A 16,943-nucleotide genomic window follows, 5' to 3' on the forward strand; every position below is an offset into this window, starting at 1 on the left:
GGAAACAGATCATAATCAAATAAGTAAACAGGTATAAGAGACATTTGTGGCAAATGCTATGGATAGGTGAGGGAGCACACGAGGCACAAATTCTAGGCCCTTAAAACAGAAGGTCAGGGAGGTGTGCTGAGGAACAGCCAGGAGACCTGTGGAGAAAAAGGCAAAGGAAAGAGCAGAGAAGTTAGAGCATGGTTGGCCTTGTAGGTAAAAGAAAGAACTTGAGATTTTACTCCAAATGGAATAGAGGATTTTTGGTAGGGTTTGAGAAGTGGGGTGACATGATCTGATTTATGTTTCGGCTTGATGTTCAGAATACACTGTTATGGGCCAGAGTGGGAACAGAGAGACCTCTCAACATTTACTGCATGGTAATCCACGTGAAGGGTGATACCGGCCTAGATCGAGGCGGTAGGAGATGGCAACAATAGACAAAAATGGAAGTTAGATATGCATATAAGGCATGGGCATACTATCTGGCACATGGGAGGAGCTCAGTAGACGTGGTTAGAATTATTGCCTTATAGTCAGTTCCACAGAGCTACATCTGCAGAGGATGCTTAGATTCTGAAAAGCTGCTGTGAGTGAGCAGGTGAGCCAGCTAGGCTGAGCCTCCTCTGTTAAGACCTCAATGATAGAGACAGAGGATTGAAAGAGTTCTTTATAAAGGAGAAATGGGCAGTGCCATCCCCCTACCCCCACAGATCTGAGAAGGTCGGCCTTCTAGGGGAAAGGCTTTGAGCCTCATCAGACAATTGTATTTCATAGCCACAGGAGCAGTCCAGTTACCTGCAGCTGAATAGGTAAAAAAGGCAGCCTGCTTAAGGCAAATATTAAGGTTATGAAATATTCCTGTTCATGTTCTAGCCCTGTTTCTGGTTCAATAGGGCATCGGTGACAAGCTCTTCCCCTTCTCCTGTCCCAACATCAAGGAACAAAGGATGTTTCTTGTTAAGTGCCCCTCCCTGGGAGCTGTTAACAGTTGGATGTGAATGCTATTTCCTTTTGTGTTCAACTGCCTTTGAGGAAGGATAGTGCATAAGAATGGCCAAGACGGTGGCACACACCTTTAATCCCAGCACTCAGGAGGCAGAAGCAGGTGGATCTCTGTGAGTTCGAAGCCAGCCTGGTCGGTCTACAGAGTGAGCTCCAGGTCAGCCAGGGCAACACAGAGAAACCCTGTCTTGAAAAACAACAACAAGTGAAGCTGGACTGGAGAGGTGGCTGAGCGGTTAAGAGCAGTTGTTGCTCTCACAGAGGACAGAGGTTCAATTAGCAGTCCCCACATGGCAGCAGCCAGCCACCTCTAAGTCCAGTTCCAAGAGACCTATAAAATGCCCTGTTCTGACTTCTCCAAGCACCAAGCACACATGTGCTACACATTCATTCATGCATGCAGGCAAAACACTCACATAAAAGAACACAAATTCATCTAATTAAGCAATTTAAGAATGGCCAAGATGCTTGAGGAATACTGATGGCCAGCTTTCTTTCTCTTCTCTTTTACCAGCTTCTGTCCAGGTTCCCTGGGAACGAGCAATTTCTCCCAATAAAGTTCCCTACTACATCAAGTGAGTGATCATCAGGATCAGGAGCCGGTCAGTCACCTGCCTATCCCCTCCATCACCTGCCTTTCGGGTCCCTAACTCTGTCACTTCTGTGCCTTGAGATTGCCCTGCTTAGTCTAATGTTTCCCCCAACTTGTCAGACGTGCTTAAGGTTCTGCCTGGATGATGGTGAACTCTGGTGTATTAGGAGCTTCAGAGTTCGTCTTTGCATTGTGCAGCTTCTGGCAGCCCACCTTTCACTGACTAATGGATGTGGGCCTGCAGAGGGTGTTGGAAATGTGATGTTGGTGCTATTGATGCTTTTGTTTGTAGCCACCAGGCTCAGACCACATGCTGGGACCACCCCAAGATGACTGAGTTATACCAAACCCTAGGTGAGAATGCAAGGGTCCTATATGGGGTGGGACCGTGTACAAGCATCTTTATCCTGTACCCCATTAATGTATGAATGGATGAGCATGTACCATATGCACAAAATGGACTAATACTCTTTAGTCTTAAAACAATACCATTTGGATGATACCAATGAGCCCAAAGGATGTTACGCTGACTGAAATAAGGCTTGAAAATAAGATCAAACACTGCATGATCCCACTTATATAAGGAATTTAAGATATTCAGACTCCTGGAATCAGAGAGTAGAGTGGTGGCTGTCAGAGGCTAGGGGAGGAGGAAGCAAGAAGGTAATGGTCATAGGTCACAGTTTCAATTATGCCACAAGAATAGATCCTGGATGGAGATCTGCTACATGACGTAGTGAATATAGTCAATAGTACTATTTTCATGTGTCAAAGTCTACTAAGAGAATAATCTTATGTTAAGTGCCCTTACCAGCAACATACCACTACTAGGTAGTAATACTGATAAATACGAAGATGGGAGGGAACGTTGGTAGCAATGGATAGGTTTATGACACAGATTGTGGTGATGGCTTCATGGTGTGTACTTATCCCCAAACTTACCAAGCTATATACATTAAATACGTGCTGCTTCCTGTCACTTCACATATAGCTTCTTGCATGTCCATTGTACTTCAATATGGTAATTTTTAAAAGAAAAGCCCCTCTGCATCTTCCTCAACAGCATAGTCTCCATTTCACCGTGGACCATTTTAGCATCATTAGGGAGTTAATCATGAAGACATGAATTCTAATCTGATTTGTAAGGCAGTCTCTGATCTGCAATGAGGGAGACTCTTTCATGCCTTATCTTTACCTACTAGGAGAAGTAGCATATGTCACAAGTTTAGCCCTGTGGCTCCAGTTAGAACGCTTTCACTGCTGTAGGGGATACCATTGCATATAGCCTTTCTTTATCCAGTCTATTGCTGATGAGGACTTGGGTCCCTAGTTTAGAGTGAATATGTGTAATGCTGCTGAAGAGTTCTTGTACATGGCTTCTGGTACACATGTGCAGGGGTTTTTCCAGGGCATGCTTTTAGTATGTAGGTCATAACATTATTTTAGCATGTTACAACAATTTTCTTCAGAAGCTGAAATAGACCAGGAACTATCAGCGGGCAACAGATCCTTAGCAAGGGTCAGATTTGATAGTAATTTTATGTTTTTATTTGTATTAAATCTAGTAAAGAATTGCTTTATGAAATGCATATATACTGGCTCATGATATGAAATATGTTTCTTACTGTGAGTCTTAGTAAAAAAGTGTTTGCATATCACTGCTGTGGATTATAGCTGCTTTGATGGCAGGATGAATGCGTTCTACTTTACTGGGTAATACCAAGTTCTTTTCCTGGTGGTCACATCAGTGCTCACTTCCACTAACAGCCCTCATTCATACATATCCTTGTCGACACTTGTTCTTCCTGACATTTCTCTGATCTAAGCGAGTCTCTTTCTGTTCTTTGCAGCTGATCTGAACAACATTAAGTTCTCAGCTTATCGGACTGCCATGAAGCTCCGCAGAGTCCAGAAGGCCCTGCGCCGTACGTCCTCACGTTCTTCCCCATGGCTTTTACTCCCGTCCTCCTCTCCCTCACCTGTCTGCTTCTTCGCACTTGCACCCCACCCTGGCCAGAGTCATTGATTGTTTTGATGGGAACTCTACAAATACTGGAACACACTGGCTGTGAAAACTTGATCTTTTCATTCACCTCAACCCCCTCCCCCCCCGCCTTGTTTTCAAAGTAACTCCACAGCTATCTGATTCCTAGTCCCTTTTCCCTAGCCAGCTTAGATAATCAAGAAACTGCTTTGCAGCAGGCAGCATCTGCTTCATGGTTTGCCATCCTGGGGTTATTAGAGACAGCAACAGAATTGTTAAAACAAGTGTCTGTAGTTGGGCATCAGCATGCTGCAGATGGATTGTCTCTTCTGGCCTTGCTCAGGAGTACTTACTGTTCGTTTAAACTTCCTGTCCCAGCTGTCTAGGTAGGCTGACTCCACATCACAGGTAATTAAAATATCTTCCTGGTGTATGTCACATTCACTCAGCCATGCACGATCCTGTGGAAGCAGGACTAAGTTTCCTAGAACAGGATTCATGGACAAATCTGTTTTCAGTTGAAACTGATGTTGGACTGAGGGCTGGGCTCAGTGATAGAGGGCTGAGCTCAGTGATAGAGGGCTGAGCTCAGTGATAGAGGGCTGAGCTCAGTGATAGAGGGCTGAGCTCAGTGATAAGAGGGCTGAGCTCAGTGATAGAGGGCTGGGCTCAGTGATAGAGGGCTGGGCTCAGTGATAGAGGGCTGGGCTCAGTGATAGAGGGCTGGGCTCAGTGATAGAGGGCTGGGCTCAGTGATAGAGGGCTGAGCTCAGTGATAGAGGGCTGGGCTCAGTGATAGAGGGCTGAGCTCAGTGACTGAGGGCTGAGCTCAGTGATAGAGGGCTGGGCTCAGTGATAGAGGGCTGAGCTCAGTGACCGAGGGCTGAGATCAGTGATAGAGGGCTGGGCTCAGTGATAGAGGGCTGAGCTCAGTGATAGAGGGCTGAGCTCAGTGATAGAGGGCTGAGCTCAGTGACCGAGGGATGAGCTCAGTGATAGAGGGCTGGGCTCAGTGATAGAGGGCTGAGCTCAGTGATAGAGGGCTGAGATCAGTGATAGAGGGCTGGGCTCAGTGATAGAGGGCTGGGCTCAGTGATAGAGGGCTGAGCTCAGTGATAGAGGGCTGGGCTCAGTGATAGAGGGCTGAGCTCAGTGATAGAGGGCTGAGCTCAGTGATAGAGGGCTGGGCTCAGTGATAGAGGGCTGAGCTCAGTGACCGAGGGCTGAGCTCAGTGATAGAGGGCTGGGCTCAGTGATAGAGGGCTGAGCTCAGTGATAGAGGGCTGGGCTCAGTGATAGAGGGCTGAGCTCAGTGATAGAGGGCTGAGCTCAGTGACCGAGGGCTGAGATCAGTGATAGAGGGCTGAGCTCAGTGACCGAGGGCTGAGCTCAGTGATAGAGGGCTGGGCTCAGTGATAGAGGGCTGGGCTCAGTGATAGAGGGCTGGGCTCAGTGATAGAGGGCTGAGCTCAGTGACCGAGGGCTGGGCTCAGTGACCGAGGGCTGAGCTCAGTGATAGAGGGCTGGGCTCAGTGATAGAGGGCTGAGCTCAGTGACCGAGGGCTGAGATCAGTGATAGAGGGCTGAGCTCAGTGATAGAGGGCTGAGCTCAGTGACCGAGGGCTGAGCTCAGTGACCGAGGGCTGAGCTCAGTGATAGAGGGCTGAGCTCAGTGATAGAGGGCTGGGCTCAGTGACCGAGGGCTGAGCTCAGTGATAGAGGGCTGAGCTCAGTGACCGAGGGCTGAGCTCAGTGATAGAGGGCTGAGCTCAGTGATAGAGGGCTGGGCTCAGTGATAGAGGGCTGAGCTCAGTGACCGAGGGCTGAGCTCAGTGATAGAGGGCTGGGCTCAGTGATAGAGGGCTGGGCTCAGTGATAGAGGGCTGGGCTCAGTGATAGAGGGCTGAGCTCAGTGATAGAGGGCTGAGCTCAGTGATAGAGGGCTGAGCTCAGTGATAGAGGGCTGGGCTCAGTGATAGAGGGCTGGGCTCAGTGACCGAGGGCTGGGCTCAGTGACCGAGGGCTGGGCTCAGTGATAGAGGGCTGGGCTCAGTGATAGAGGGCTGGGCTCAGTGATAGAGGGCTGAGCTCAGTGATAGAGGGCTGAGCTCAGTGACCGAGGGCTGAAATCAGTGATAGAGGGCTGAGCTCAGTGATAGAGGGCTGAGCTCAGTGACCGAGGGCTGAGCTCAGTGACCGAGGGCTGAGCTCAGTGATAGAGGGCTGAGCTCAGTGATAGAGGGCTGGGCTCAGTGACCGAGGGCTGAGCTCAGTGATAGAGGGCTGAGCTCAGTGACCGAGGGCTGAGCTCAGTGATAGAGGGCTGAGCTCAGTGATAGAGGGCTGAGCTCAGTGATAGAGGGCTGGGCTCAGTGATAGAGGGCTGAGCTCAGTGATAGAGGGCTGAACTCAGTGATAGAGGGCTGAGCTCAGTGATAGAGGGCTGAGCTCAGTGATAGAGGGCTGGGCTCAGTGATAGAGGGCTGGGCTCAGTGATAGAGGGCTGAGCTCAGTGACTGAGGGCTGAGCTCAGTGACCGAGGGCTGAGCTCAGTGATAGAGGGCTGGGCTCAGTGATAGAGGGCTGAGCTCAGTGATAGAGGGCTGAGCTCAGTGATAGAGGGCTGAGCTCAGTGATAGAGGGCTGAGCTCAGTGATAGAGGGCTGGGCTCAGTGATAGAGGGCTGGGCTCAGTGACCGAGGGCTGAGCTCAGTGACCGAGGGCTGGGCTCAGTGATAGAGGGCTGGGCTCAGTGATAGAGGGCTGAGCTCAGTGATAGAGGCCTGAGCTCAGTGATAGAGGGCTGGGCTCAGTGATAGAGGGGTGAGCTCAGTGATAGAGGGCTGGGCTCAGTGACCGAGGGCTGAGCTCAGTGATAGAGGGCTGAGCTCAGTGATAGAGGGCTGAGCTCAGTGATAGAGGGCTGGGCTCAGTGATAGAGGGCTGGGCTCAGTGATAGAGGGCTGGGCTCAGTGATAGAGGGCTGGGCTCAGTGATAGAGGGCTGAGATCAGTGATAGAGGGCTGAGCTCAGTGATAGAGGGCTGAGCTCAGTGATAGAGGGCTGGGCTCAGTGATAGAGGGCTGGGCTCAGTGATAGAGGGCTGGGCTCAGTGACCGAGGGCTGAGCTCAGTGACAGAGGGCTGAGCTCAGTGATAGAGGGCTGAGCTCAGTGATAGAGGGCTGGGCTCAGTGATAGAGGGCTGAGCTCAGTGATAGAGGGCTGAGCTCAGTGATAGAGGGCTGGGCTCAGTGACCGAGGGCTGAGCTCAGTGATAGAGGGCTGGGCTCAGTGATAGAGGGCTGGGCTCAGTGATAGAGGGCTGAGCTCAGTGATAGAGGGCTGAGCTCAGTGATAGAGGGCTGGGCTCAGTGATAGAGGGCTGGGCTCAGTGATAGAGGGCTGGGCTCAGTGATAGAGGGCTGAGCTCAGTGATAGAGGGCTGAGCTCAGTGATAGAGGGCTGGGCTCAGTGATAGAGGGCCTATTATGAACAAGGCCCAGGTAGCAGTCGTCTGTGCCTCTGAAATTAGTTTAAAAGAAAAGAGGCTTTTGAAAGCAGAGAAACTTAAAATAGGATATGATCCCCTGGGAGTTAGCACAACCTAAGAGGTGTGTCCATTCACATTTCGCCATTTTCTCAAAACTCATGTAAAGGAACTTATGTATACAGAAATGTGCTACATTAACTTGGGCAACCTCTTGTGACCTTGCTCTTCCATGGGATGGGGATCAAGGTAAAGGATAAGTTTATGGCATTTTCAAATGGTTGGTTTGGAGCTGGTACCAGATTTGATGATACCGTGGCCTTGCCTCACCAGTTCCCTTGGTTTCTTCTTTGGGCTGGATTTTCCTTTTCTTCTTTCCTTTCCAGTGGATCTGGTAACTTTGACTACGGCTCTGGAGATCTTCAATGAGCACGACCTGCAGGCCAGTGAACATGTGATGGATGTGGTGGAGGTCATTCACTGCCTGACTGCCTTGTATGAACGACTGGAAGAGGAAAGAGGCATCCTGGTCAATGTGCCACTGTGTGTAGACATGAGCCTCAACTGGCTCCTCAATGTTTTTGATAGGTAAAAGCTTTCAGTCCTAGAAACCTCCCAAATCAATCCAATGGGGCATCTCCACTGGACATAGTGGGGAGAATTTGCTCCCATGGTGTACTCGGATCAGTTCAGCTTAGGGTACGGTTGGCTGCTGGGTCAAATCAGTGAGGAAGAAAGACTGCCAAGATACTAGCCCTTCACAAACATTCATGTTGTCTGTCTCACCCTTTAAACATAGTGGTCGCAGTGGAAAGATGCGAGCATTGTCCTTTAAGACTGGCATCGCCTGCCTGTGTGGCACCGAAGTGAAAGAAAAACTTCAGTGTGAGTGTAACTCCAGTTTCTGCAGTGATGCCGGGTGGGGGAGGAGGGTTGGAGGGGGAAGAAGGAGGGAGGCCACAAAATAAGCAGAATTTAGATCTTCGGACTCCGCGGAGGAGTGCTTGCGCCACCTGGTGCTGTTTTTCAGTCCCCCTGTGCAGCTTCCAGGTCTTAGGCGAGGTTTGAAACAATGGATGATATGTCCAGAGGGGATTTGCCACAGGTTGTTGGCCCAGGCTTGAGGAGATCCTAGAAGAGCTGCCCTCTCTTGGAGGGTGGGAAAAGCTGCCTAGTGCACATTCCCACACCCAGGAGGCATCTGCTTTCCCAGTACTGCGACATCTGGGTCTGGTACTGTGCTACTTGGTGCTCTCTCTCTGTCTCTCTCTGTCTCTGTTTCTCTCTCTGTCTCTCTCTGTCTCTGTCTCTGTCTCTCTGTCTCTCTGTTTCTCTGTCTCTCTGTCTCTCTGTCTCTCTGTCTCTCTCTCTGTCTCTCTCTCTCTCTCTCTCTCACATACACACACACACACACACACACACACACACACACACACACACACACACACCTCCTGTCCTCTCTCTTCTCTGTCTTTCTCTTCCCTCCCCTGCTCTATCTTTCTCTCTCTCCCCCCCTCTGTCTTTCTGTTCCCTCCCCCCTGTCTTTCTCTTTCTCTCTCTCCCCTGCCTCCCCATCAATATCTATTTGTTAATTTCTTTCTCCTCTGTTCTCCTGAGTTCTACCTCTTCGTCACTCTCTCCCCTGTTCTCTCCCTGTCTGTCCATTTCCCCCGACTCTTCCTCTCCCATTGATGATGCCCCATTTGTGTCTGTCTGATTCCCCTACCCCAAACTCAGGGATGCTCTTTTTAGAACACTCAGGAGTTGAGATTGGGGATGAATTTCTGGATTCTCCGGTTTCAAAAGTCGTTAGTTCAGCAATGTGCTCTTTCTCTGTCCTCCTTTTCTGCTTCTTCTGCCTCACACCATCCTCTGGCCGTTCCTAAACTGGGGCTGGCTGTTGTTGATGATGGGCCCCGCAGACCTCTTCAGCCAAGTGGCCAATTCCGGCAGCCAGTGTGACCAACGGCATCTGGGTGCCCTGCTTCATGAAGCCATTCAAGTGCCCCGTCAATTGGGGGAAGTGGCAGCATTTGGGGGCAGCAATGTGGAGCCCAGTGTCCGCAGTTGCTTTCGTTTTGTGAGTATGGAGCTGTAGACTCACGGAAGGACGGAAGGGAGATGGGAGGGGTGGTGACTGGAAGGGAGGGAACCCAGGGTCTCAGCTTTTGGTGCAAAGTACTCCAAGGTAAAGGGGCTTTTTTTGAGATGGGACAACAGAACTAATGGTCCTCTGGTGTCTGGAGCTGGAGTCCTGCAGGGAAGAGTGTCCATTAAGATAAGGCAGAAGGTGAACACCTCTGGAGGCGGGGCTGGTTTCCCTGCTTCACTAAGAGCTGGCTGACACTCAAGCAGCAAGCTACTTGGACCGGGTCATATCCATTGGATTTCTTATTTCTCTAGAGCACTGGCAAGGCAGTCATTGAAGCGTCCCAGTTCCTAGAGTGGGTCAACTTGGAGCCCCAGTCTATGGTGTGGCTGGCCGTTCTGCATCGGGTCACCATTGCTGAGCAAGTAAAGCATCAGACCAAGTGCTCTATCTGCAGGCAGTGCCCCATCAAGGGGTTCAGGTATGGGACCGAATGCCTGCTGGGTGAGAAAAATGTCATGGGAGGCAACAATGGGTACAAAATGACATTGTTTAATGGTTATGTTTATAATTTATTTATGGTGTGTTATTGGTGTATTGTTGTAACCTTTTTATTGAAAAATGTTTAACTTCTGAAAAATTAGAAAGGAAATAATGTTTTCCAGTTGTAATACAAAATACTACAGACTTTTAGAAATATATGGTAAACACTATTAAACCAAAAACTATGTACTAAATGTTGAGTCAGCAAATATTTCACATCAACTGCCCAGAAAGAAAGGAAAAAGAGGAAGCCTGATTTATACCATTTATGATATAAATACTCCCATCATAAATGAACAATAGGTTACACATAAAAGATCTCAGTGCAGAATTGAAAAGATATACATACTCACATGTTTATAGCATTTCCACCATGCAGATGAAGCTCACATATCTCTACTCTAAAAATCTGAGGGCCTGGAGAGATGGCTCAAAAGTTAAGAGCACTGACTACTCTTCCAGAGGTCCCGAGTTCAAGTCCCAGCAACCACATGGTGGCTCCCAACCATCTACAATGGGATCCAATGTCCTCTTCTGGTGTACAGACATACATGCAACAAAGCACCCATACACATAAAATACATAGTAAATAAATCTTTAAAATCTGAGATATTTTGTCAATGCCCCATAAGGGGTTTCAGGATTAGCAGACTCTGCCAGCAAAGCCTGAGCAAACATGGCAAGATTTCTCACAAAAGAGACCCATCCAGTACCATAGAAGTAAATGGCCTAGTAGGTATGAACAACCTTCAGCTCTGCAGCTGAGGATGGCTACAAGTGCAGCCCAACACAAAATCATAAACTTACAAACTTCATGAGGTTTTCTGTCAGTTAATTGCACATTCCTCTCAGCTATGAACTTCATAGATGGCAATATGTTACAATGTCGACTGACTGCAGCACACTGTAGTGCATACCAGAGCCAAGCTTACGGGATAAAACAGTACTGAAATTCATTCGAAGCCTCCCTGATTATAATCCACTCCTTCCTCCACAAAGCTAACTGATCTCAGAAAATACCTAAAGTTTGTCAGTACGCTGCTGAAGACAGAACCCGGGGTCTTGGACATGCTAGGCAAGCACTGAATGCCAGCCTCAATCCATTCAACCTTTTAGCTTTTTAGAGTGCTAACATATAACTGTCCTTACATACACTCTGCTTTTTATAGCTTGAGCAAACTAGACACAGAAGTGAAAGATGATTGCCCAAGAAAACCGGGCTGTTTAGCTGTAAACCCAGGGATAGATATTGGCTTGTTGAAGGCTAGCCATTTCACTCTTTGATGCTACTAGGACTAGAGAAGGTTAGCCTGCCTTTAGAAGGAGGTGGGAAGGACTGTAGTATATTCTGTCAAAATATAAATAGAGTTATTATGAAAAACCTTTTAAAACAAACTTCAGCTAACTTAACCACAGCTAGTGAATAAACTGTCTTCCTATTGGAGGTCTAACTTCTTCAGAGTAGGAAAGGGACCTTTGGGGCCATCCTTGTTTAGAAAGCTACCACAGCGAGATGTTTACTCCAACTGGCCCCCTTTAAACTGTGGCTGAAGTCATGCCCTTTCCTACACTTACTGGGATCTGAGACTTGTGGTTTCATGGGGATTTGCGGTCTGTAGAATAAAGCTATTCACATGTTGAGGACTTCACATTGCTAGGTATAGTAGGTTGAGCCCCACTCCCTTCTGTGTGGGTATTTGGACTGGGGAAATGGTGAAGTCAGTGTGTAGCCGGAAGTTTCTCTGATCCCACCTGGCCCTGAGGTCCCACAGCCACTCATAAAATAATCACTCAGAGGCTTAATATTAATTACAAACTGTATGGCCTAATGGCGCAGGCCTCTTGCTAGCTAGCTCTTTCATCTAAATTAACCCATTCCTATTAATCTATATGTTGTCACATGGCCATGGCGTTACTGGTTGCTGGCATCTTGTTGCTCCTTCAGCAGCGGCCTGCGTCTCCCCTGACTCCACCCTTCTTCATCTCGTCTTCAGTTTGAATGTGCTGCCTAACCTTATCCTGCCCTGCCCTAGGCCAATGCAGCTTTATTTATCATCAAATGGGACCCACACACATTCACAGCATACAGAAAGACATCCCACAGCAACTATGATACACTGGATTGTCTTTGTGACCCCAAGTGTCTTATGACACTGGATTTGTCTTCTCTCCCCAAGGTACCGGAGTCTGAAACAGTTTAACGTGGATATCTGCCAGACCTGCTTCTTGACAGGCAGGGCCAGCAAAGGCAACAAGCTCCACTATCCCATCATGGAGTACTACACACCGGTATGGAGCCACTGCACCAGGTGGGGGGGTTGGCATCTATCTCTCAGACACTAGGCTTTGGTCTTCCGCATAGCATTGGCACGTGGCAGCTCTCCTGGTGGAACATTCCCTGAGTAGTAGGGATTCACTGGTTTGGAGGTTTCAGGCCCCTCCAGTCTTCTGTCACAGTTTCTCTGTCACTGGGACTGCAGTTGACTGAGGGCACTCTTAGTCTTTTAATGAGCATTAGCTGCTTTGCTGCAGAAAGATGTCCCAACGGAAAAAAAGAGCAAGGTGGTTCCAGGTACCCCCTCCTCTTCTCACGTGACTTTTCCTGGCTAGCTTCTCCTATGGCTCCTATACTGAGTCATTGGGTCTTTTCTTGCTACTTTGTTGTTTGTTTGTTTTTTCTACCCCTTCTTGACAGTACCAAAGTCTGTGCTCAAATTACTCAGTCCGTTAAAAGGAAAAAAGATTTTTTAGTTTCTACTCACAAATTGTACTTGGTTTCCCTGGGCAGCCTTCCCTTCGCAGCTGCCTGAGCCCATCTTGGTCAGCTTCGGTGAACTCCGCCACAGGGTTGCTACCCGTGTAGCCTCCTGAGCTCATTCCCTTGATGTCTTTTAAGATTTATTCATTTTTAATTTTATGCGTCTGGATGCTTTGCCTGCATGTTTGTCTGTGGACCACTTGCGTGACTGGTGCCCGAAGAGGCCAGAAGAGGGTGTCAGGTCCCTTGGAACTGGGGTGACAGACAGTGTGGGTTGCCGTGTGGGTGCTGGGAATCGAACCCCAGTCCTTTGGACTAGCAGTGCTCTTCGATTCTTTCAGAACCTCAAGTACACTCCAACTGACTTCCTCTCCCACCCTGCCTCTCCATTTCAACCTGTTTCTCTATAATCCACTTCTCTAAGGTCTTATCTTCAAATTGTTTTAGCACAGGAATATGTGAGCCCATGGGAGTAGGGGCCATGCCTTTCAATTCCCCTTTCTTATCATTTACATAAAACATTATAAAGGGCAAGCCGAGAAAAGTAGCTAGAAGAGGTAAACGGATAATCCTCGGCCTCCTGTTCATCTTCTCAATTCCTAGAATTTGTAGAAAAGGGGCACCAAGATGGCATAGCAGGTAAAGGCACTTCCTGCCAAGCCTGATGACTGGAATTTGATTCCTTGAACATACATGGTAGAAGAAGAGAACCAATTCCTGCACGTTGTCCTCTGACCGCTTGCATATCGTAGTGTGTGCTTGCAAACACACACACATACACACACACACACACACACACACACAGCAAATAAACAAAATTTCAAATTTTATTCATTAAAAAGATTTTTATATAATAATTTTATTTTTGAGAACTTCATAAATGAGCACTACATCTACATATTGTTCCCTCTCCAACTTTTCCTGTGTCCCCTCTCAAATGCATGATCTCCTCTTTAATTGTTATTGCATATATATGTATATATACACATATATGCACACATGTATATACAACCTACTGAGTCCATTTAGCTTTGCTATATGTCCATGTGTCCAGGGCTGACCACTTGGGATTGGACAACCTCTGTGGGAGCTTGTCCCTGGAGAAGAATGGTTCTTTCTCTCTCAGCAGGCATTGACCCCTTGTAGCTCTTCATCGAGGGTGGGACCATGTGGAATTTCCATCTGTGTTGGCATGTCAGCTGGTATTGTCACTATGGATACTATTTTAGAGATCCACAGCTAATCCAAATGTAGATAATAAGTGACTGTGGGCGGCCCGACTCCAAATGACTGATCTTCAACACGAACCCTGCACGTAAGATTAGGGACAATCACAGAAAGGGGCATGGAAAGATTGTAAGAGCTGGAAGCCCCATGACACCTGCTGTGAGACAGTGTCTTCTGTGTTTGGCAGCAAAGAACCCATGAATTTTCAACAGTATGGTTACCTGAATAAACCCAGCATAATGGCAAAAAAAAACTCCGTTATCATAAAATGTAGCAATTGCATGCTTACTGCAAAAGATTCAAACTCTGCAGCTAGAGGTATTAAAAGTTTCACATGAAAATCTTCCTTCCTCCTCACTCTGGCCCTCACCCCTCCAGTCTCCCTTCCCAGAGTTCAGAATTAAGGGTATATTCTTTGAGACATTTGGACGGGGGGGGGGGGGGGGGGGGGAGGTATGGTGGGCACAAACAACATTGGGATGCCAGTCACATCCTGTGGTCTAGTGGAAGACTCACAACACCTCATAGTGTCTGGAAGCCACTAGGGTGGGTCCCCCTGTCCTGTCTTCCTGCAGACCACATCCAGTGAAAACATGAGGGACTTTGCCACAACCTTAAAGAATAAATTCCGCTCAAAGCAGTATTTCAGCAAACATCCTCAGCGAGGTTACCTGCCTGTGCAGTCAGTGCTGGAGACTGACTGCAGTGAAATGTGAGTACTGATGGCTGAGCAGAGCCTGTGCGTGACCTCCTCCAGCTCACTCCCGTGCTGGGAAGGGGCTGAGTCCCAGACGAGCTGGAGAATGTTCCCGAGGGAAAACCCCTAGCCGCGAGGCACGTCAGCTTGAGTCTGACGTAGACTCTGGCCCGAGAAATAGCGTAGGAGCCACTGTTTGTATGTTATTGCCATCTTGGCAGTGTAGGGGTGGGAGTGGTGAGGAGACAGCATTTCAGTTGCCTTTGGTCCTTTGAATCTTTGCTGCTTTTTTCCAGACCGGCTTCTTCCCCGATGTTGCCACACGCTGACACCCACTCTCGAATTGAGCATTTTGCCAGCAGGTACCACTGCATTTCAGTGGAGGATGGGGTGGGGACTGTAGGAAGTTCAAGGACAGGGAGAATTAGAATGAACCAGGGGAGATACAGAGTGGAATGTGCCACGGCCATGAAGGCCCAGCCTTCAGTGGTGGTAGGTGGGGGGCAGCTCCATAGGCCAGGTGTCCTGTTGTGCCATTAGTGTGCTGGAGGTGGAGGCAGGCCCCGCATCCTGCTTTCTCTCCTACTGTGGCTCTTTCTTTCTAGGCTTGCTGAGATGGAAAGTCAAAATTGTTCCTTTTTTAATGACAGCTTGTCCCCGGATGACAGCATGTGAGTTTCCACAGCTGCTAATTTTCCAGAAATAGCTGTCCTTGGGATCCTTCTGCCACTGTTTGGGAATGGGAGGCTGCTGGCTAGGGTCCTTGATTCTCCGAGAAAGGAAGGCTGCTTCCTGACTACACTGTTTAGTAAGAGAAGCAATTCTCCATCTGTCAACTGAACCATCTACTCAGGCCCCTTCTATCATAAGATCCCGTACTTCCACGCTCAAATCTGAGGGGGAAAAGCCCCTGTCTAAAGTTACAAAAAAGAGCTGTTGTTTGTGCTCAAGATACAAAACCCCGTGTAATGCCATGGCCACCCTAGGAGAAAGCAGAGACTCGACTGAAGTGTGCCCTAAGGGAGGAGTGTGCTAGAGCACTGACAGGGGGCCCTTGCATCTCTAAGGGAGGTCCCTTGCCTGTGAAGAAGGCCCAGGGACAGCTGACTATGAGGAACAGTCTGATCCTCATTAGGACTCCGATCCTTCTGGGAGATGAGAAGGAAGGAAAAGGGACAGGGAAAGGGAAACGGCCCAGAAAGAAACGTGATTTTCTCATTATACTCAAGAAGACCTCAGAAACCTCAGCATCCTGGAAAGCTCTCCCAGTCCTCTCTCAGATACTGCCTCTTTCAACTTCCCAAAGCCTGAACTCGGGGCCTGGCTTTCTTTATGTGACTTCAAAGTGGATCTGCCAGCACACATTTCCCGGGGGGTGGGGGGCGCTGAGCTGGGATCTGAGACCTGGATCCCTGACTTGTGTCTGTTCAGCACCTGACCACCACCTCCTTTCCCCTCCCTACACCCGTGCAGAGACGAGGACCAGTACCTGTTGCGGCACTCCAGCCCCATCACAGACAGGGAGCCAGCCTTTGGACAGCAGGCTCCATGCAGCATGGGGACAGAAAGCAAGGGCGAGCTAGAGAAGATCTTGGCCCATCTAGAAGATGAGAACCGGTAGGTGTGGCCATGGCACAAATTTGTGTGGTGCCAGAGGCTGGTGGTTTGAGTTTCAATGGTGATACTTCATGTGTTATACAACCTGGATCTTGTCACTTACATCCTATGATCTTCCATGTTCTCAGCCGTATAATAGGGATAATAATGATACCAATTCCCCAGGGTTACTTTGAAGACCAGATGTCATATAATCCTGACTTTTCCAAGTACCCACTAGGTACAGGTAGAGAGAACCCTGGAAGAATGCAGAAGAGAATCTAACCTGTGCTTGCTCTCAAAGAACTAGAATTTTCTGTACTAAAACTAGAAAGAACTAGTTGATACTTAGTGAAAGTATCCCAGAGGGTTTTGACATTCCATACAGCATTTCCAAACCAGGAGACACAAAGTACCAGGGATGGCATTAATCTCCACAATAGAAGAAGTGGCTTCATGGGCCTGAGGAAAGTTGACGGCTCTCGGAGGGAGGGAAGAAACAACCGCAGAGCCTCTTGGAGCAATACTTTACGAGCCTTAGTGTACACAGGAGTCAGTTGCAAAGCTTGGGGAGATGCAAGTCCTAACTCCTCTGTGGGGGGGGGGGGGCTGGGTTTCTGTTTCTAACTAGCTGACAGGGACGTTAGTGTCACTGGTCCACATGCCTCCCTTGGAATGGCAAGCCTTAGAACAGTGTGCCTTGAGTGGTGGAGTGCAGGTGAGGACTAGTTTGCAAAGTGTGTGTCACCAGCCCAGGAAAGATAAACACACAAAGATACAGTAAGGGTTTAGAGACTTTTCTAGCAAAGTTGACGTTGTCAGCGTGAAGCACATAATTAGTGGTCCATCACAGTGAATAGGCTAGAGATCAGTTTGAGTGTCGTTGAACTTGTGGGGCAAGGGGTGGCAGTGATGTGAACTATGGGCTAGTTGTGAACATTAGGACAACCATCATTACACAATGGAGTGAACTAAG

General features: G+C 48.4%; 1 protein-coding gene across 2 annotated transcripts in view; it reads left to right on the forward strand.

The window, feature by feature from the left end:
• Drp2 (dystrophin related protein 2) overlaps positions 1-16,943 on the forward strand; it is a 36,562-nt gene that overhangs the window by 14,296 nt on the left and 5,323 nt on the right. The window contains exons 8-19 of one of the 2 annotated variants that reach the window (XM_059250528.1): positions 1,508-1,568; positions 1,878-1,939; positions 3,436-3,510; positions 7,444-7,645; positions 7,857-7,942; positions 8,980-9,137; positions 9,461-9,627; positions 11,867-11,978; positions 14,250-14,386; positions 14,668-14,733; positions 14,977-15,042; positions 15,845-15,988. In XM_059250528.1, coding sequence (XP_059106511.1) covers positions 1,508-1,568; positions 1,878-1,939; positions 3,436-3,510; positions 7,444-7,645; positions 7,857-7,942; positions 8,980-9,137; positions 9,461-9,627; positions 11,867-11,978; positions 14,250-14,386; positions 14,668-14,733; positions 14,977-15,042; positions 15,845-15,988 — 1,336 coding nt within the window. The remainder of the gene's footprint in view (positions 1-1,507; positions 1,569-1,877; positions 1,940-3,435; positions 3,511-7,443; positions 7,646-7,856; positions 7,943-8,979; positions 9,138-9,460; positions 9,628-11,866; positions 11,979-14,249; positions 14,387-14,667; positions 14,734-14,976; positions 15,043-15,844; positions 15,989-16,943) is intronic. The other variant, XM_059250529.1, reaches the window with a different exon arrangement.

The sequence above is a fragment of the Peromyscus eremicus genome, chromosome X (genome assembly GCF_949786415.1).
Source record: "Peromyscus eremicus chromosome X, PerEre_H2_v1, whole genome shotgun sequence".
Lineage (NCBI taxonomy): Eukaryota > Metazoa > Chordata > Mammalia > Rodentia > Cricetidae > Peromyscus > Peromyscus eremicus.